At 30.9% G+C, this 20965-nt stretch overlaps 2 protein-coding genes across 2 annotated transcripts; one reads left to right on the forward strand and one right to left on the reverse strand.

The window, feature by feature from the left end:
• The first annotated feature begins 916 nt into the window (after window positions 1-916).
• LOC107952824 (uncharacterized) lies at window positions 917-2342 on the forward strand. The gene is made up of 3 exons (XM_016888017.2): window positions 917-1199; window positions 1315-1378; window positions 1659-2342. Exons 1-3 carry the CDS (start codon window positions 1024-1026, stop codon window positions 1944-1946), a joined length of 528 nt encoding a protein of 175 aa, XP_016743506.1. The 5' UTR covers window positions 917-1023; the 3' UTR covers window positions 1947-2342.
• Window positions 2343-11162: 8820 nt separating this feature from the next.
• Window positions 11163-12174, reverse strand: LOC107952825 (ribulose bisphosphate carboxylase small chain, chloroplastic). Its single transcript, NM_001426022.1, has 3 exons — window positions 11924-12174; window positions 11688-11822; window positions 11163-11595 (listed from the first exon to the last, which is right to left on the reverse strand). Exons 1-3 carry the CDS (start codon window positions 12104-12106, stop codon window positions 11365-11367), a joined length of 549 nt encoding a protein of 182 aa, NP_001412951.1. The 5' UTR covers window positions 12107-12174; the 3' UTR covers window positions 11163-11364.
• Window positions 12175-20965: the final 8791 nt, after the last annotated feature.

Genomic DNA, 20965 nt, shown 5'->3' on the forward strand with positions numbered 1-20965 from the left:
AAAATTAAAAGATTAGATTTTTGAATTTTCAGATCTGAAATAAAATCTCCAAATCAGCAAAGAATCAAATTGAGAATAGAAATAAGTGTTAGGGTTCTTGAAACCCTCAAGGAGATTGTGATTCTGCCCAATTGAACACCAAGATAGTTTCCCCCAAATTTCGACAATCTAATTTCACCCAAAAAGAGTATGGAAAAACCCTAGAAATTGGGGATTTTTGGGCTGATTCCTTAAGATAGAAAAAGGCTGAAAACACAATAAGAACAGAAAATAGATTAGATAATGATTCAGCACAAGTAGAAATAAAGAAAGAAGTGACAGTAAGAAATTAAAAGATAAGTCCTAAGAAGCCTTGAAATCTCGAAAGATCTCACAACTCCCTTCAAACGGCTCTAATCTCCCCTCCAAAAAATATCAATGGCAAGAAGAAGGTTGAAAATGGCTCCCACAATCACAAGATTGTTAAAACAACTTCTAAAGAAAACTCAAGAGAGAAATCTTGGAGAAAACTCAAAGAAAATTCTGCTCTCAACAAATCTGAAATTTTAATAATAATGATAAGTGTTTAACAAGGTGGACAGTCATGCCTTTAAATGGGCCTTATAACTAGTCCTAATCTAATTAGAAAACTAAAATAAAAAAAACTCCTAATTATTTTAATATGGAAATTCGGTCAAATGTCATTTTATCTGAGACTCTTGGACTGAATATTGACATAAAAATTTAAACTAAGTAAATAAATAAATAAATAAATAAAAATAAAAATAAAACTTTACAACTTGGGCCACTTTGACAATTTGGCCTGATTTTCAACTAAGTATGGATGGATTTCTTGATTGGGCTGGGAATTTACTTATTGGGCCTCGTCTTCAATAATTTGGGCTTTTGTGACTCGTATCAAAACGAAAGGGGGAAAAAATATAAATTGTCTGTTTCTATATCTTAATTCAATCTTTTTTCTTAGATCTGGTTGTTGACTTCTTTTTTGTAATTAATTATTTGAATGTTAGATTTTTGAGGAAGATGAATCACTACAATCTTCAGCAGAATCCCGTTGCCGTTTCCGCTTACGAGGAGATGGGAGGGTTTATCTCTTCAATATCGGAGCATCATAGGGCCGGCCCCGTTGTTTGCCCTAAGCCTCGGGGAATTGGGGTTCTCACCAATAACCCTATCAAGCCCTTTAGATTGCATATGAGGTATAATTTTTCTTTTCTCTTTCCTTTGTGTTTTTCCCCCTTTTCTCTAATTGGACTTTTGGTTGATTTGATTTGCTTGCTTTTATTAATTTAGTTTTTTGGTTTTCAATTCCAGTCACCAAGCCGATGTAAGTGAATCGAAAGCCAGTGCAGAACTTCTAGATATCATCCTCAACAAGGTAATCACTGAATCTCAAGTATTATAAAAAAGTGAAAATACTAATGTTATATACATATTGCTTTTTGATAGTTGCTATGGTTCTTAAAAGTATTTGCGTCTTGCACTTCTATCCGGATAAACGACTATACGAAAACGCTTCTAAAAGTCGGATATATATTTTCTTCCAGTTAGGAGTAATATAGGAGTTTTGCATTTTTGAGGTTTGAGTTATGTGTGTTAATGTTTTTGTTTCTAGGATGGACTTGTTTTAACGTGTTGTTTTGTTTCGGTTTTTGTAGGGTGATTTATGGGCAGAGCAATCTGCAGCACAGGTAGCATCTTCACCCCCATTTTTTTGTGGTTCGCCCCCAAGTAGGGCCACGAACCCAGTTGTGCAAGATGCTCGATTTGGTGATGAAAGAGTTGCAGCCCTTTCAGCATCGCAAAGTCCATCTCCGTCGCAATCGGCACATAAAGGGGGATGTGTTAGGATGTCGTTTGGGCTAAAACCAGCGGCAATTAGAGTAGAAGGATTTGATTGCCTTAACAGGGATAACCAAAATTCCAGAATCCCGGCTATGGCTTAGAACTAGAGTGTACATAAAAGGCCACCGTCCGGGTGAACAAAGCAGGGATGAATTAGGGAAATATGGATTATTTTTGGGGAGAAAGAGATTGACTTGTGTGTAGTAGTGTATATATGATGTGGTTTTTGGTCTGGTAAAATCTAATAGATTGCTGGGATGGAAGGGAAGGCAATGTGAAAGGATTGGATTTTCAGGGGATTGAGCAAATGATGATGAATTAGGGGATTAAGTTTTGAATGATTGATGGAGCATTTTTGTAATATAAATGATTTGATATTTTGATTTTGTAAATCACCATGGAGAAGAGCAGGGGAAGTTGTGTATAGATCCTATTGGTGATTGAATTTTGTTCTGTAATTTATGATTCAATAATTGTCAATTTTTCTTCTTATGACATATTGAGCATCATATTTATGTTTTATCATATGATAGCAACCGACATGGTTCCTGATGATGGTCATTGCAGGCACATCCCCTCTATAAATCCCATTGGGAGTGCAATTTCCATTTGCTTCATGACTGGTTTTGACCTTAGCAGCTACACAAGAACCCATTGCAAAACCTTCCGAATCCCTTATAGCAGCAGCTATGATTGAACATGATTTTTTGTGAGTCACTTTTTAGTTTAATTATACTTTTGAAATTTAGTGCTTTTGCTTTTAATTTTTTTAAATTACTCATTTTATTTTTTAAAATTTAATAATTAAAATTCAGTTAATAAGGGGGTTAAGGAATTTCATTAAATTAGATAATATGCCGTTTTATTTTAAAAATGGTTCATTTGGCTGGTTGAAAGACGCGTAGAAATCATGTAAGCAAAAAAAATAAATAAAAAATAATAAACTTTAATCTCTTTCGTTGAAAGAGTCTGAAGAAACTTACCATCTTTAATTTAGAATTGAAACCTTATAACTCTATATTTAATATTGTTTTTTTTTTCTTATTTATGTTTGCAATATTAGATACATGAGTATTTTTAAAATGTTATATATCTCACATTCTTTTAGTGATATTTTTAATTGATTTTCAATTATTAAATTCCTAGAATTAATATTTGTTAGAGATTGGCCTATATAAATATCGAAATAGAAAATGTATAGAAAATTGAACACATAAATATTTACGTGGAAAACCCTCATTTAAGAGGATAAAAGTCACGAGCAAAGAAGGCTTCGACTTTTTACTAGATGAGTAAACAAACGAGGGTACAAGATGAAGAAAATAAATCTAAATGTATTAAACGTACAAACTCAAATCTCGAAAACAAAGCCCTAACTTGGGAATAAAATTCTCTCCATAGTTACCACGAAAACCCTCATTAAAACTCATTTGCAACTACATATTGTTGCCCCCAAAAGAAAAGTTCTATAGTACTACATCTTTATTTGTCTTTCTAAATTAGGGATACAATGACCCCTTTAAATAGACTAAGTTTAAAAAGTTGAAATGACTAAAATATCCCTGAAGTAATTAAAGTTCGACTAGGAAAATATAACAGAGTTTAACTAAGAGAAGAAACTTGGTATTTGTGGGAAACATGTCGCCACGTCACAACGTCATCATTCGCGTTGTCACGAAGTCGTTCGTCATCACGACGTTGGGAAGCTTCTCATCGTGACGTCATCAACTGAAATTGGTAAGTGCCTGCAAGCTATCCGATAAATACGAGACACACCCTACAAACCTCCACCTTAACTCGTATTTAACGTACCTTCTTCTCCAAGCCCTGCCACATGTAGAACTCGATCTTTGCAGAATGTCAACCAAGCCTAAACCGTTCTCGAACTTGGAAACCGAAAGACTCCTAGTCTTCAAATCAAGGTTGTATAATGCAACCAATGCCAATGATACCCGAACGGATGTGTGCTTCACAACAAGAGAGAAAGCATCGAGGAAATCAACTCCCTCCACTTGACCGTCACCCTTTGCGACCAACCTTGCGTTAAACACTTTTCTTTATTCTAAATTGCTACAATATGAAATCTATGATTTCATCAAAATTTTCAATATCGAAATTCGTTGTTATTATACTTGAATGGGTCGATTACAAGAACATAACCTAGCTCTGATACTAGTTTGTTGAGGATCGACCTGTATAAACAACGAACAAAAAAATAGAGAAAATCAAACATACAAATATTTACGTGGAAAACCCTCAGTTAAGAGGATGAAAAACACAAGCAAAAGAGGTTTCGACTTTTTACTAGATGAGTAAACAAACGAGAGTATAAGATGGAGAAAATAATCCTAAAAGAGCAAAACTCAAAAACCTAAATACAAAACTCTCTCCAAAACTCTTAATCAAATCTCACATAAGAGATATTCTATCAACTCTCTAAAATAGGGTTACAAAAACACTTTAAATAGGCTAATATTAAAGTCCTAATATGACTAAAATATCCCTAGAGTAACTAGAGTTTGATTGGGAAAAGATTACATAGTTTAACTAGGAAAAGAAACTCGGTGTTTGTGGGAAACACGTTGTCACATCGCAACGTCCTCATTTGTGTCGTCATAATGTCGTCCGTCGGCGCAACGTCGGGAAACTTCTCGTTGTGACATTGCTGGCTGACTTTGGCAAGTATCTGCAAGCTGTCTGATAAATGCGAGGCACACTCCACAATACTCATTATATAAAAAAGTCTCTTGAAAATAATTCAATAAACAATTGAGCTCTCAATCAAAAGCAACACTCAATTGAGTCCTTAATCAAACTTAAGCACTCAATTAAGCATTCAAATTAACACTTTCTCTGGAAGCCCCTACACAATGTTAACTCCCCCATGTGGCACAATAGAGTAATACCACGTGGCAAAATTTGGTAAATTTTTATTATAAAAAATCATAAAAAATTATTTTTAAAAATCTAATTTTTTTGAAACTTTAAAAATATACAATTTATAAAAATTATTAAAAATGTTTTTTTAATAAAATCATTAAAAAGCATAAAAAATTCTAAAATATCTAAAAAAATTCTAATTTTTTATAATTTTTAAATATTTTATATTTTATTTTCTAAATGATTTCTATTATTTTTAATATTTTAATATTTTCATTTTTATAATTTTTAAAAATTATATTTTTAATTTTTTATAATTTTTCTAAATTCTATTTTTATAGTTTTTTTTCTAAAATTTCAAAAAAAATTATGCTTTTTAATGAATTCTATTTTTATAATTTTTAATAATTTTTATAAAGTCTATTTTAATGTTCTAAAATTTTAAATGCTTTTTTTATTTTTTATTTTTTTATTTTTTAAAATAAATATAATAGAAATTATCAATTTTCATCACGTGGCATAACCCTGACATACCATGTGATGAAATTATTGACAAGTTAACGATGTTAAAAGATGAGGATTTAATTAATTGCTTAAATTTAATTGAGGAGAGTAGTTAAATTTAATTAAGAATTCAATTGAGTATTATCCTATTTGAGAACTCAACTAAATTTTGAAATATTTTCAATGCAATTTTTAAAATAATAAATATAGAATTAAAAGTAGGATTAAAATTTAAGCGCGCGAACGAGAGCAATAAAGAAAGGGGAGGCAAAGGCAGGGCGGTTGGGAGATGGTAATGAAATAGTTGGAGCAGCTAAGAGTCGGGACATTGGTAGCTTCACATTTGGCTAACTCTTTTTCATATTATTTTGGAAGCTGATGTAGTTGTGATGTGATGTTCTAAATATTATCAACTCAATTCACTGTTCCACCGTTAACTTTTATGTATGATTTAGTGGTTAAAAGATATTGATTTAATTTAGATTTAAAGAATTGGGTAAATTTTTATTTAGATAATACTCTTTGAACGGAGGGTGTGCGTAATAGTGTGAGTATATATTTTTTTTGCAATAGTTTATAATATTGGTAATAATAATATTTTATTATGTAAAAAAATTATAATTATTTATCAAATAATTGTATTGTAAAGATTAAATTTTTATATATAAAATTATATTATAAAACAAACATAACATTATAAAAGGATATCTCATTAAAATATATATCCTTATGAAATGATATATTTGGATGTTTATATAAACCGCTTTTTTATTAATATTTTTATTATTTTACTTGAAGTGTTGATGTTTATATAAACTGTTTTTTTATTAATATTTTTATTATTTTACTTGAAGTGCTGATGTAATTTAAAAATATTTTAAAGTTTTAAGAAAAATGTTTTACATGTTTTAAACCATTATTATATTTCTTATTTTACTTTCCCTATTTAATTTTTCTAATATATTCCTTCCACGTGTGTATCAACCTAACTGTATAGTATAAATATAAGAAAAACAAAAACAAAAATTCACTCACCACTACCTTGATCGATCTATTATACAACCACACCCATAAGCAGCTTTAGACAATTTTGACTCTTACAAGTTCGTGAAAGCATAATTTAGAAGGGATTTATATAAATTGTTGGAAAATAAACACAACGATAATTACATATTATTATTTACTATCATAATAGGTTAGTCCAAATTTAAAAGTGATTTAATTTGATTACGGTTTATTGTGCTTTAATTATTAAATAAAGTATAGATCAAATATGTGTAGATATTCTAGTAACTAATTTTTAATTGATGATGGGCTGATTAGAGATTAGGGCTAATATGCCAAAGTTATATATATATATGTGTAGGGTTATGGTCTCCAAATTACATATAAAGTAATTTTTATAATATCCCATCTTTAGAAAAGGTGAGTCACCTTCTCTAATTACTTGTGTGCTAATTTGGAAGACCAAAACCCTAAGATCCGTAGATTTCAAGAAATCGATGAATTCAGGTACGCTTTCGCATCTAGTTTTGTTCTTAATTTATTCTTGATGATTTGACATGACGAATCTTGCTTTACAGTTCTAATTTTATATTAAATATTATTTATGGTTCTAACAAGTGGCATCAGAGCTTCGTCATGTCATGTTGAATTATTGGGAATGAATTGATTATTTATTATTTTTGGATTGATTCGTTTTTCTTTTTTAATTTTATGGATTTGATTATTTAATTATATACTATGTTGAATCTTTAAATTCTTAATAAAATTTTTGAGTTTGGATTCTTTAAATAAAGTTTTAGGATTTTATAAATATAATCTAGTTTAATATTTGAATATATTATTCGAAAGATAAAGGTTTATTTATTTATTTATAATTAAATGATAAAGTTTGATTTGTGGGATTTCTTTCTCTTCTCTTCGCACAATTATTTTATAAATTTTGGTTAAAGTCATTATTAGATTAAAGTTACAGACTTATAACTTTTTGTAATTGAAGAATTTCAATTGGGTTGTATAATTGGTTTTGAATGTTAATTCGCTTGATAATCGAATGAATGAATGTTGTTAAGATATTTTTTTTCACACTATTTATTTTAAATTTTCTGTTTGTGGTTGAATGTATATGGAATTATCATATTTTGTCTTTATTCATAATGAATTATATTCACGATTGAATTCAATTCATATATACGAATGATTATTTTTGGTTTCTGTTATAATTATTTTATATAAGTTTTACTCATTATGGAACTGACTAAAATTAAAACATTTGGGTTTTTTTATACGGTGGCTATGAATTTTCATAAGTAGTTGCGCATATGAAGGCCTTTATACAAATTGAGATTTTTTTTATATTTGGTAGTTATGGATTTTTTTAAGTGTTTGTGCGTATAAAGAAGTTTTATGATAATGTCTTTAGTCATGAATATAAATTTGAGTTTACATTAAATATGTAAGGCAAGTCAATATTATTTTTCTATTATTAAATCGTGTATATGCATATATTATATGCATAGCAATGATTTTGAGGATTAATACATGATCATAATTTGTGTGGATAGGTGTTTATAACTATTATTCAATAAGATATCTTTTATAGTTTAATTTGTGACATTAAGTTTTGATGGATATCATTGAAGTTGTTAAAATTTTTTTCTTGTTATGGTTATATATTCAAATTTATGTGTGCTTTGATGCAAATTCATGTAAACTATATACATGTTTAAATAATTTGGTTTTAAGTTTGGTTCTACAACATTAGGTTCTGGCATCTTATGGTTCCAAATATTTAGTTAAATTATGTTGATATGGTCTACAATATGAACTATGGGATATATCAACTATTATAATTTTGTTTTTTTAGATTTATTAGCTTGAATGTATTTTTCAAGTATTCATGCAAATCTCTATTTAATCATTAATACAATTTTGGATTTACATGGTATATGCATGTATAAGTTTTTTTATCTGATTTTGAATACATGTATATGTGTGAGTTACTTTGGTGTTTTTGTCTATGCTAAAAGAGAGAGCCACATTCTCTAGATTACTTGTATGCTAATTTGGAAGATCAAAACCCCGAGATCCGTAAATTTCAAGAAATCGATAAATTCAAGAATGTTTCCGCATCTAATTTTGTTCTTAATTTATTCTTGATGATTTGGCATGACAGATTTTAATTTACAATTCTAATTTATATTAAATATTATTTACTGTTCTAATATAAATACCATTGAGTATTTTGCAAATAACATAAAATTCTTATATTTTCACCCAACACAAATTTAACATCTTTTTTCATTCGAATTTAACACTATATTTTATATGAGTGAAAAAATTGGGATTTATATAAATATACAATATTATGAGTTATAAAAGTATAAAAAGAAAACAAATGCAATTATTGGTAGGTCTACATTTATGGTCCCGAAAATAAATTTATAGGAGCCTTAAAAACTTCTCATGTATCCTTAGGGTAAATATGAGACCACTCATTTTCTTACTACTATTATTTTATTTTTTCTCAGTATTCCATTGGATGGATTTATTCTGGTTGTTTCTTCTCAAATATATAAGATATTTCAGTAACCTGCGAAATATTTTCTTTTTCTAATTTGATATATATTTTTCCTTACATATGAGAGTAGGGTTAGTTTAATAATATTTTTTAAAAGTGTACTTGAATTAAAAAGTAGTTTTGAGTTAAAGTTAAAATTCTGTTCCTATTTTTGGTAAGAAAAGTATTTTTTTAAAGGATATTTTATCTCAAAAATACTTTTAAAAAACTTAAAAGTATCTTGTTTAGAAATATTTTTATTTAAAAAAATATTTTTTATCTTTAAAAAATATTTTTGAGAAGCAATGTTAAACTTACCTTAAGACGTAAATAAAAAATTTTGATGATTGAGAATATTTTAATGTGTATTTTAAAGTTTTAGATAATTACCATTTAACAGAATAAATACTTTAATTTTTTTTTTAAAAACACATCTTAAAATGAAAAAAAAAGAAAAAAAAAGAAGACTTTTATTGTTCTTTTCTTTATCTTTTATGTATTGCTTCTCTAATCTTAACATTTTTAGGCTAAACATGGTAGAGAAATAATTATGAATTTTGTTAACATCAGTTATAATGTTAGTTGCGACTTAAGAAAAGGCCAAAAGTCGACAAAATATTATAATTTACTTCACATGTATATATTTACATATTTTTGAGTAAATTACAATACTGAAAAACATTGAATTAAGTGAAAAATTTCAAATAATCTTTATGTAATATGCCAACCTCATTTAAAAGAGATTGATTTAAGAAAATCTCTTTTATTATATTTTATAATAAATTATTTAATTAGAATAAGATTTTTCATATTTATTTCGATCACATTTACTCTTTTACAAATTATTATAATGCCTATTTAAATGTATTTTCGAGTTTTTTTAGAGGAGTTGAGAGAGTATTTATTCTGTTTATGTTAGAAATCTATTTGAGTATAAATTCTTTGTAAGTAATTTGTTTTTACTGATTAATTTATAACTAAATCTTTTGTGAAATTTTAATGTGAGAGTAAGTTGAATTTAAATTATTATCTTATTATTTAAGTAAGATCTTATAAATGGAGAATTTTTTTAAACCGTGCCAATAAATTTTTAATGTCAATTTTTGAGCAAAACCTTATAGATGGTAAAATTTTTTGAATTACGTTAGTGTCATTTTTATATTTTCTATTCCTAATTACTTATTCGAATTGCAATTTAACCAATATTTAAACTAATATCTGATAGGCAAATTTCTTTTTAGAGTTGTATTCCAATTATTGGCGCACTTCGACTGAGAGGGAGAGGGAACAATTCTTATCTGAATTTCTCCATCTTTTGGTTCCACCACAAATGTAGCTATCCTTAATATTAGGTTTTCTTTTTCTTTTTTATAGAAAAGAGAACGAAAATTATAGTCCACTAATTAAGCACCAATTATAAAACAAAAATTCCTAACCCTTTTGAGTTACAAATTTTGAAATGAAATTGAGTTTAAGAACATAGAGCTACTAATATTATTCAATATTATAATTAATATGCATCATTATGGTTTTCCTTTTCCATGTTGGGTTAAAAACTAATAAAGATAATCATAATTATTATTTTTAAAATAATAATAAATTCAATTCTTAATATTTATTCTTTTTTATTATTTTAGTTGTTTTTTTTTGATATTTTACCATCCAATCTTGAAAATTAGTTAAATTGCTCTTTTTAGATGGAAAAAGTGACTAGATTTTTTAAATTTAGATGGCATTGATGCAATAGTTGCGAGATGTAATTTATAAAATTAAAAAAAATATTTTAAAAAAAAATCATAATTTTTTTAAAAAAATTATCCACATAAACAATAATATATATATAAACTGTCATACAGATTGTTACATAGTGTCATTAAAAATTTAATAGTTCCTTCAAATTTTCTATTCAAAGCAAACTAATATTTGACTTTTAAAAAAAATTTAGAGTGAAAATGATAAAATAAAAATATATTATATATTAAATTTATCATTATTTTTTAAATTAAGTTCAAAGATATCAACTAAAACTTATGTAATGCAAATCATTTGTCACTATACCAATAGTGATTTTAATATTTAACGAGGAAATAGATTGAATGCTGAATATATTCATTTGAATTTAGCCTTTTTAAGTTGTTATTTTAATGATAGAAACTTGTGATGTTATAATAAAACAATTTAATAAAAAATGGTTTGTTAGGTGTGTTCCTATGTACTAAGATAATGAGCCTCCAACAGCACAGCGTTGCTTGTCCACAAAATCTTTATCCTCTTATTTTAAAGCCAGACCACCCAATCGCCTTTTTCTTTTTTAATTTTTATCCTATCTTAACATGAATATCTTAGCACTGGAAATTAAGGAAGAACTGGATTCAAGAAATATGGCAAGAAACTACCTTTTTATTCATTAGTTCTCAGCCGTTCCATTGGAAATCCAAAACAAAACAAAGAGAAAGACCCCAAGCCAAATACCTCAATTAAAAAAGAAAAAGAAAAAGGGGGGGGGGGTTTGAGGGGCTTAATTTAAGTACAACTTTGAAACAAATGGAATTCCTAGGAGGGAAGTAAACAACTTAGTAGCCTTTAGGCTTGTAGGCAATGAAACTAATGCACTGCACTTGACGAACGTTGTCGAACCCAATGATTCTAATGAATGCATTGGGGTATTCCTTCTTGCAATTCTCAAGCTCCTCCAACACCTGAGCCGAGTCAGTGCACCCAAACATGGGCAGTTTCCACATGGTCCAGTAGCGTCCATCGTAGTACGTGGGTAAGCTCGAGTACTTACGGTGCACGAATCCCTCCTGCACATACATATAAAACACATTTAATCAAATCAAATATCCCACTAAAAAAATAAAGTGTTGGAATGGAATAATTTAGAGCTCGAAAACACCTCTAATTCGAATTCCAAGCAAGGAATCCATTTAGAGCGAAGAAGGTAATCTACTTCCTTAGCCAACTGTACGGGTGTAAGATCGGGGAGGTATGAGAGTGTCTCGAACTTCTTCTTCCCAAGAGGAGGCCACACCTATACTCAAAAGCCAAGATATATATTTGATTCAATTTATGTAATTTGTTGTGTTCAAACAATTGGGGTAATTTAAGTTGTATTTATGCATCACCAAGTACCTGCATGCATTGCACTCTCCCACCATTGCTTGCAAGAGAAGTGATGTCGTTGTTGGCCTTCCTAGTGACTGGGAAAGCAGAGGCAGACTTGAGGCCGGTGAAGGGGGCCACCATGTTGGCCTGTGCCGGGGAGGAGCAGTTCACGGTGGCAATGGTTGCCGATGAGATCATGGAGGAGGCCATTGCTATTACTGCTTACTAGTACTATATGCTACAGTTATACAAAAGAGTCTCACTGATCCCTTAATAGTGTCACTGCCTTGGTGCAATCCCCTATATATAGTCATAAAATTTGGCCTAAGCTCACAACATTTAGAGATTGGTTTGGGAGAAAGGGTGACCGTTGGATCCTAAATCAGATGACATTACAACCATTATGACCACAAAGAGGGTGGAAACTTTTCTTGAATGGTAAAGCCTTATCTTTGGCAACCTGCCACGTGGAAGAAGCACAGTGATCTTATCTCATTTCATCCAATGGAAACCGTGAATGCCTGATTTCTCCTTTGTCCCCTCTTCACGGTCCCATTTGGCCATTCCCGATTCAAAAAAAATCTATGTCCATACCTTGTTTGCTTGGTCATGCTTGCCTTTTGTGTTTTTACCTTTCGCCTTATCTTCAAATATGGTAACTCGGTAACCAAGTGTTAATTCTTTCATATAATTTTGATGTCGATTATAGGAATTAATTGTTAACATGAGCGCAGCTACAGTTGTAGTGGCATGATTTAAAAAAAAAAAACTGTTAAAAAGGAGAAGGTAATATTATTCTGACTAGACCTTTCTGATGATTATAAACTGTTGCAGCTAAAAGATGGAAGCATTTTTTAGGATTGGAATGTATGAGAGAATTAATGGCAAGTTACTGAAACAGGCTCTTACTTCAAGACCCCGCAACATTGAAAGCCTTCCAACAAAACAAACAGTGATTTTGGCAATCATTAGCATGCAGTTATAGATGGCGCTTTTCTTTTTCCCTTTTTTGTATTTAAATACAAACAAAAAGGCTTGTATCCCCAAAGAATCTACAACAAGGATTGGGGAAGATTCATATATATGGATTCCATGTTTGATTGCCTTGAGATGCGAACAGGACCCAGTAATGTGAGGGGTGAACCTTTGATAAACGAAAGGAAGTTTGATGTCACCATTTTCGAGGATATAGTTTTGGAAGAAAAAGGGGGAGAAGAAGGAGAGTTGGCACAATTTTATAGTTCTGCATCATGACATGATTGTCCATGTTCACTGCAGTGTACAAATATTAGGGTATTACAAATACAATTTCCAACTCTGGAAATATTTTCTAAATTTGGAGGTCAAAGTGTGGCCTGTTAGTCTCCTGGAAAACAGATTATGATGAAGCCAACCATTTTTTTATATTATGCCACACTTGAAATGCCAATAATTATATTCAGTATGTTTGGAGAAAGAAGAAAGGCACACATTTATTTACCCACAACCACAGCTAATTTACACAAGACCAAAATCCAACGGATTCCTGTACAAAACATTAATACACACTCAATAAATATAACAATACTAAACTAAATCTTTTAATCTTGAAGATATGAATTATTGAAAGAAAATGAATATTTGATAATTACTGAAAAGTTATATGTTAGATAAAATACTTTAGTGAATAAATATAAATATAACTATTTATATTAAATACAAGATCTTGAACAAATAATATAAACAAATATTTATATTCATGTAAAAACACCAGATCTAAACAAAACAAATTAAATAAATATTTATATTTATTTAAAACATCATATCTGAAAAATAATTAAATAAACAAGATCTTGAAAAATCAGAAATCGAATAAGGAATCGAGTTTTACTAGATGTTGAGGCCTGTTTTCACAGTTTCCATAAGATGGATTCGGCAGTTCCTAGGGTACTTGGAGAAACGTTGGTCGTCTGTCTCCCAGGATACAACAACAAAATGATCGTGGGAGTAGTGCTTCTGCAATGATCAATGAACAAACCTTGCCTTTTTCTATCACCGAACATTTGAAAAATTTGGAGAGAAAAGGAAAAGAATTTTCGAGAGTGAAATAAATTCATTGTGTGTCTCTAAAAAATTCTGCAATATTCTTTAGGCTTTTTTAGGCATTCAATGTAGAGGAATTTTGGAAATTTCCATGAATAAAGATACAAATCTACATTAAAGGAGCCTTTAAATCAATTTGAATAAAATAAAATCAAATTTGATTGGAATCAAATTAAAACGAGATATTTGGCCTTTTAAAACAGATTTTGTATAATATTTGCTAAGAAAAAAAATACATATTGGGCTAACATATTCGCAGGCCTAAAAGGGCCCGATCGGTCTAAACATTTCGCGTTACCCATGCCATGCGAGTGCGTCCCCAACCCCGATGGATTTGGATTTGCACCCCTTGAGCACAAGGGAGAGCATTAGTTTACCAATAACCATTTAGTTGGTTTACATATATATACAAGTTCCACACTTGATTCCTAATCAATGTGGGACTAATGCTTTTTCATTTTTTCTTAACATAATCCCCAAGTAGCTTACTTTAAGCATCAATTTCTCATTCATCACTCAACCATTTTGAACATATGATATCCCATTGTAAAGGTCTCAGGGGTAGAACATAAAATTATAATTTTATGATTCAAAACTCCTCATTTACCAATCAAAAATATGCCTCAAAGATTTCAAAAAAAAATCATATTTTTCCAACAATGCCCCACATGAATGAAATTGATAATTTTAACGATAAGCATTGACTGAATGGGGTGATAGATTCTATGATTGATAGTTGCATATGATAGGTAGACATCAACTCTTGTACCTTCTCTTGTGAAAGTATATTTACTTTACTAGCTAACCAATAGACTCAATGTCCTTGAACTATTCTGTCGTTTGTGTAAATAATGATATACCTCACACAACTACCTCATTGGCAAGGTCTTCGTTCTCATGGGTATGTTCATATGGCCATGAACATTTCTTGTGTAACACCCTTCGCCCGTATCCCTCGTCGAAACAGGGTTCGAGGTGCTACCAGATTTAAACTCAACCATTTATATAAAACCAGTCCGTAAAAATTTTTGATCAAATTTAAACTTTTCATACACGCGTATATTATCCTTTAATCGGGCTTACAAGGCCCCAAAACATTCATGAGGCATTATTAAATATTTACCAATATCTTAGTCTTGTATCATTTACTTACTCAACAATGAATCACAATTCAAATTCTAAATATACATGCTATAAACCACATCACAGGAGATAATAACATACGAGCATATGAATAATCAAACTACCTTAATAATAAGCCAAAGTCTTTGGCTTAATCATAATATTACATACTCAACTTTACAACCCTATACATGCCATAGACTCAGAATACTAAAATTTACTTACGCCGATAGCGTAAACTCGACAATGTGATAATATCTCTGACGGCCTCCAACCCGAGCTAACCTGGCAACCTTAGGGAATATGGGAAAGAAAAGGGGAGTAAGCTTTACGCTTAGTAAGTTCATAAGAAAATAATAAGCAACTTATTAACAAGTTTTATCAATGTTTACAACATAATCACAAATTCACTACAAGTTGTCTTCTTGAGCAATAGTCACTAAATTATTTATAACTGGAGCTACGAAACTCCAAATCAATTGCCGTTAATTTTCCCTGAAAATAGACTAATATATCTTCTATCCATAGAATTTTCAGAATTTTTTGTTTGGCCAATCAATACCAGATTTTTCTTAAAGTTTTCTCTATTTTACTGTTTGACTAATCTGACCACTCTTCACTATGAATCAAATTTCTCATTGTACAGAATTCAAAATATGTTCTCGTTGATTTCATTTGAAACTAGACTCATTAAGGAGTCTAAGAATATAAATTTTATCTTATAAAAATTTTTGTACAAATTATAATGATTTTCTAAAAACAGAATAGGGGACCCTAAAGTCATTTGACTCTGTCCCACGCCACTTCAAATATCTCATTATCAGCAATTCTTTTTCTTACATGGTTTCTTTTATAAGAAACTATACTCATTAAGCTTTAATTACATAATTTATTCAGCTTCTAACTCAACTCCCACAATTTATGTTGATTTTCCAAAATCACATTACTGCTGCTGTCCCAAGCAGATTTATTACAAATTTACTCTTTCACAAATTCTTTGCATTCATATTATTTAAACATGTATATCACCAATCAATTTCATCACATATCTATAATTTCACTTAAGCATAATCACAATACAATACATCATGCTCAATGATTCGCACACAACCATTCAAATTAGCAATTATAAGATGGTTCCGCACATAGCCCACCCTTATCGATAATTTACGATGGTTTTACCCTTACTCACATATATGACATAAGCATTTAAATACTTCAGTGTCAACTTTAATTCAACCAAATTCAACCATTGTACCATTTCATAACCACAGTTACTTTCGTCATTCATATCTAAATGGTATTTCACATAATTCATATAACCTTTCACCATGACCGAATACACACATACACATATGACATCTTCACCTATGCTTCTCATTTCACATTCGTGATTCAATTCCAATCGATCTAACATGTATAAGTATATATCACATACCTGGCCAACTTAATGTATTGAACGAATTCAATTGCCGATTTAACACAAGGTCTCATAGTCTTAGACTTTTATCAAATCACCGGCATTTAGCCTGCTAGGTTTTAAACCCGAATTCATCACCGGCACGAAGCCTGCTAGAATTTAAGTCTGAACTCATTCACCAGCATTTCGCCTGCTAGGCTTGAAGCCCGATATCATTTCACCGACATTATAGCCTGCTAGGCTCGAAGCCCGATATTATCTCACCGGCATTATAGCCTGCTAGGCCCAAAGCCCGATATTATCTCACCGGCATTATAGCCTGCTAGGCCCGAAGCCCGAATATCACATTTCGATAAACAATTCACCTGTTCTTTCATACTTTCATAACTTATACTTCAATTACGTATAACTGAAACACATATCTATGAACAAAGATTTTCATCCTCTCAACCACATAGGGTTTAATTTCCACATTGGAACACATATCTTAGTACATCATTTAATAGTATCAAAATCGACTAGATATGCTAGTCACATACGGCTCATAACTTTAATTTAATATTCATTCAACACAAAGAACATATGTATATATATACAATCAAACATCTTCTTAATTATGATTATTCAACTCTTAAGCATATAACATGATCAAACACAAACACTTAAGAACTTACATTGGATTTTATCGAATAACTACGGATTGACTAATCGACTAGTTTTGCTTTCCCTTTATCCAAAATTGGCTCCTTATGCTCTTGAGCTTGATTAACAAATTCAACTTATCACATCTCTATTATTTAAAACCACATTCGGCAATTTATAAAATACCATAATTATCACATCTCATTCATCCAAAATCACATTCGACACATAAAAAAAAACATTGATAAGTCTCAAAACACAAACAACACTTATCAAATTCATGTAATTTACACACTTCACATGGCACTACTACATTCATTAACCTTACTTTCATACAACCACTCTTCTTTGACCGAATGCTATAACATCAAGTGCACATGCTGTTCATATAGCCGAATATCACTTAACTAATTAATTAAAAATCTTTTAATACTTAATTCCACAAGTCCATTCGGCATTAGCTCATCCAACTCATATTTTTCATTGACAACCTCTATAACTACAATTTATTCACATCCTTATTCATGCTACATTCGGCCATTATAAATAAAAAAATATATAAATAATTACACAATGATCACTTTAGTCGATTATAAAATTCTCAATTAAATCACATATATCATTTACCAGCTCAAACTCCTCCTTTACCTCATTTCTCTCTTTAATTCATATTCGGCAATCTTTCTAACCGCTTAAACGATTATAGCACAAGGACATTTTCAATTCAATCAAAGATGATCTCACATTTACAATTTGCAAATGGTAATTTCATTCTATTTATCTCAATTTACTAACAAACCCAACCTTGCATGGATTTAAGCACATTCGGCCATTATTTAACAACAATTCATTCACATCATAATTCATGTTCATATTCGGTCATCTATACCCATACTAACCGTATAACTATTAAATTCCAAATTTAAACACAAGTATAACATTTTAACACAATGGCCGAACACTTCATGAAGTTACCAAAACTCATCATTTGCTATTTCACACACACTCACATCCAATCCTTTTTATTAAACACTCAAAATCAACCATCTTCATGCCTCATCACAAAAACATCAAAACACCAACCAAGAAATACAACATCCATGGCCGAATATCATCTCCATCAAATAGCAAAATTTGAACCATGGGCTAGGTAGAATTCAAACTAACAACTTAAAATAATCATGAATTTCAAAGAATAATATCAATCATACCTCAATCTAGTTACAAGCATGGCCGAACTTCTTAGAAACTTTTCCTTTTCTCTTTTACTTGGTTTTTCGGCTAAGGAAGAACAAAGATGAACAAACTTTGTTCTTTTCACCCTTTTTTTATTTCATATTATAAAACATTTAGTAATTATATTTCTTATATATATAAAATGCATATATTACAAATCATCATCATCATGGCCGGCCACTAACTTTAAATTGGACAATTTGACATGCAAGTCCTCCCTTTTAATAAGCCATGCATTATTCGATCACCTTATTTCTTCCTAACACATTCTTCAAGTTTATCACATAAGTCATTTTTCATAATTTCACATTCAAATGACAAAATTTAGACATGATACTTTCACACATGATACTTCACATATAATAAACATAGAAAAGAGCATTTAAATAATTTTGTGACTTAGTTTTGTGGTCCCGAAACCACTTCCCGACTAGGGTCAAATTAGAGCTGTCACATCTTGGTTCTGCAAGAGTTTGAGAGATGATCTCCTCGAAGGGGCCCCACTTCGCTCTCACTTAGGTGACTTATGTTACTCGGCTCTCCGAAACACACAATCGTCATTAAGAGCTTTGCTTAACCTATCTCACTTTAAATCACTATTTATATCATAGGAACAGACTTGGAATAAGAACCCTCATAGTGACCTCACAAGGCCTATGCAATTAGGTTGTCCCTTTGAACCTAGATCTTGGGATTCTAGTCAACTAGGTTGGGTTTTCCTTCACATAGCACCTTTAATTTCCATGGACTTTAGTCCCATTCCTTTCGATGTTTTATTAACCTGATCTCAATTTAAGCATTTAGTTAGCAGATCCACAATGTTATCTTTTGATTTTACACAATCTAGGCTAACTCGATGCTCCTTCAACCAATCCATGCAAAAAATAAGATTGAATTCACCGAATGGAAGCTCCATCAAGTCAGCTGGAAACAACTCTCCCTAAATTTCTAAAAGATATCTCCTAAAAATTTTATTCACATACACAAATTGTCCTGGGGGACTGAGTATAGTTATGTCGCTAGCATTGTTTTCCACCAGAACTCCAAATTTGTCAGTCATAGAGCAGGCAATATGAGAGTGAGTTGATCCTACATCTACCAAAGCAAAGTATTGTACGAAATTTTTTGTAAAAGTACTTGTGTTAACATTAGCTGCATTACCGTTCTCCTGGTGCCTCGCTGTATAAACCAAGGTGAGCTATTTAGCATTAATGCAGTTCGCACCTTGACTAGTTGTCCTCTACTTAGTATTACCATTTCTGTTTTTACTACACCCCCTTAGATTCTGATTCGATTGGGGTTGCGGTGCTTACCTCTGACCCCTTATTAGTGGACAATCCTTAATCTGTTGCTCCATGGCCCCACACCTTGAGCATACTCTCTTGCTTTGTCAACACTTGTAACACCCCTAACCCATATCCGTCGCCGAAATAGGTTATGAGGCATTACCGGATAATACATCACATTCTCATACATTTATGCATTCAATATTATAAACCATTCACAAACATTCACATTGTCCTTTAAAAGGTTTTACGAGACCTTAAATCATGCTTAAAAGTGGTTCGGGACTAAACCGATCACATATAAAAATTTTCGAACACTTAGAAAAATTTCATGAAATCAAAGGTCACATGCCTGTGTGCATAAGCCGTGTGCCTCACACGGCTACCAGACACGCCTGTGTCACAGGTCGTGTGAAAATAGGGCATACATATTGACTTATACCACACGGCCGAGGACATGCCCGTGTGCTAGACCGTGTGAAATTTAAGGGAGGTTATTGACTTAGGTCACATGGCCAACCTGACACCCATATGCCAGCCCGTGTTCTACACATGGCCAGTAGACATGCCCGTGTGTCTAGGCCATGTCAAAACTGTATAGGCAGCCAAACCTAAACCACATCAAATTGCATCATTTCTAAACATATATAGGCAGCCAAAACATGCCAATTCACACACATACCATGCTATTTATCCACAATCATTTCAACTACTCAATTCCATATTCAAACAAACCAAACCATTATGCAAAATTCATCACAACATACATAAGTTCCAAATACATTAACTCATTATCTTATCATCTATTCCATATCACATAACACATAACACATTATAATATCATCTCAAAATCAAACCACATTATGTCAACTTTTAAGCCATATTTCTTCATCTATAAACTATACCAAACAAGCCAACACATTAGGCATTATAAACATCATCTATATATCACTTGACAAGCACATAACTCAAACCAACTTACATGGTCATATACCAACATTCACAAGCCAAATCTCATGGCTAAAATCACAACTCAAAACATATCAAGATGATAATAGCCTATACATGCCATATACCATATATACAAAGCTTCTAAAAATACCAACGAGATGATCGATAGTGCGATGACGTATTCCTGATGATCCCCGAGTTCGAGCTAGCTTCGATGATCTATAACAACAAGGAAAGAACACATAAAGTAAGCTTTAAAAGCTTAATAAGTCATATACAAATAAAATCATCATATTAATCACAAAATTTCCATTATTAAGCCAAGTACAA

The sequence above is a fragment of the Gossypium hirsutum genome, chromosome A07 (assembly GCF_007990345.1).
Source record: "Gossypium hirsutum isolate 1008001.06 chromosome A07, Gossypium_hirsutum_v2.1, whole genome shotgun sequence".
Classification (NCBI taxonomy): Eukaryota; Viridiplantae; Streptophyta; class Magnoliopsida; order Malvales; family Malvaceae; genus Gossypium; species Gossypium hirsutum.

Coding starts and splice junctions, on each gene's coding strand:
- LOC107952824 (XM_016888017.2), top strand. CDS start 1,024: ATGAATCACTACAATCTTCAGCAGAATCCCGTTGCCGTTTCCGCTTAC. Junction 1,200..1,314: donor CCCTTTAGATTGCATATGAG/GTATAATTTTTC, acceptor TTTCAATTCCAG/TCACCAAGCCGATGTAAGTG. Junction 1,379..1,658: donor TAGATATCATCCTCAACAAG/GTAATCACTGAA, acceptor CGGTTTTTGTAG/GGTGATTTATGGGCAGAGCA.
- LOC107952825 (NM_001426022.1), bottom strand. CDS start 12,106: ATGGCCTCCTCCATGATCTCATCGGCAACCATTGCCACCGTGAACTGC. Junction 11,823..11,923: donor GGAGAGTGCAATGCATGCAG/GTACTTGGTGAT, acceptor TTTTGAGTATAG/GTGTGGCCTCCTCTTGGGAA. Junction 11,596..11,687: donor GCTTGGAATTCGAATTAGAG/GTGTTTTCGAGC, acceptor ATGTATGTGCAG/GAGGGATTCGTGCACCGTAA.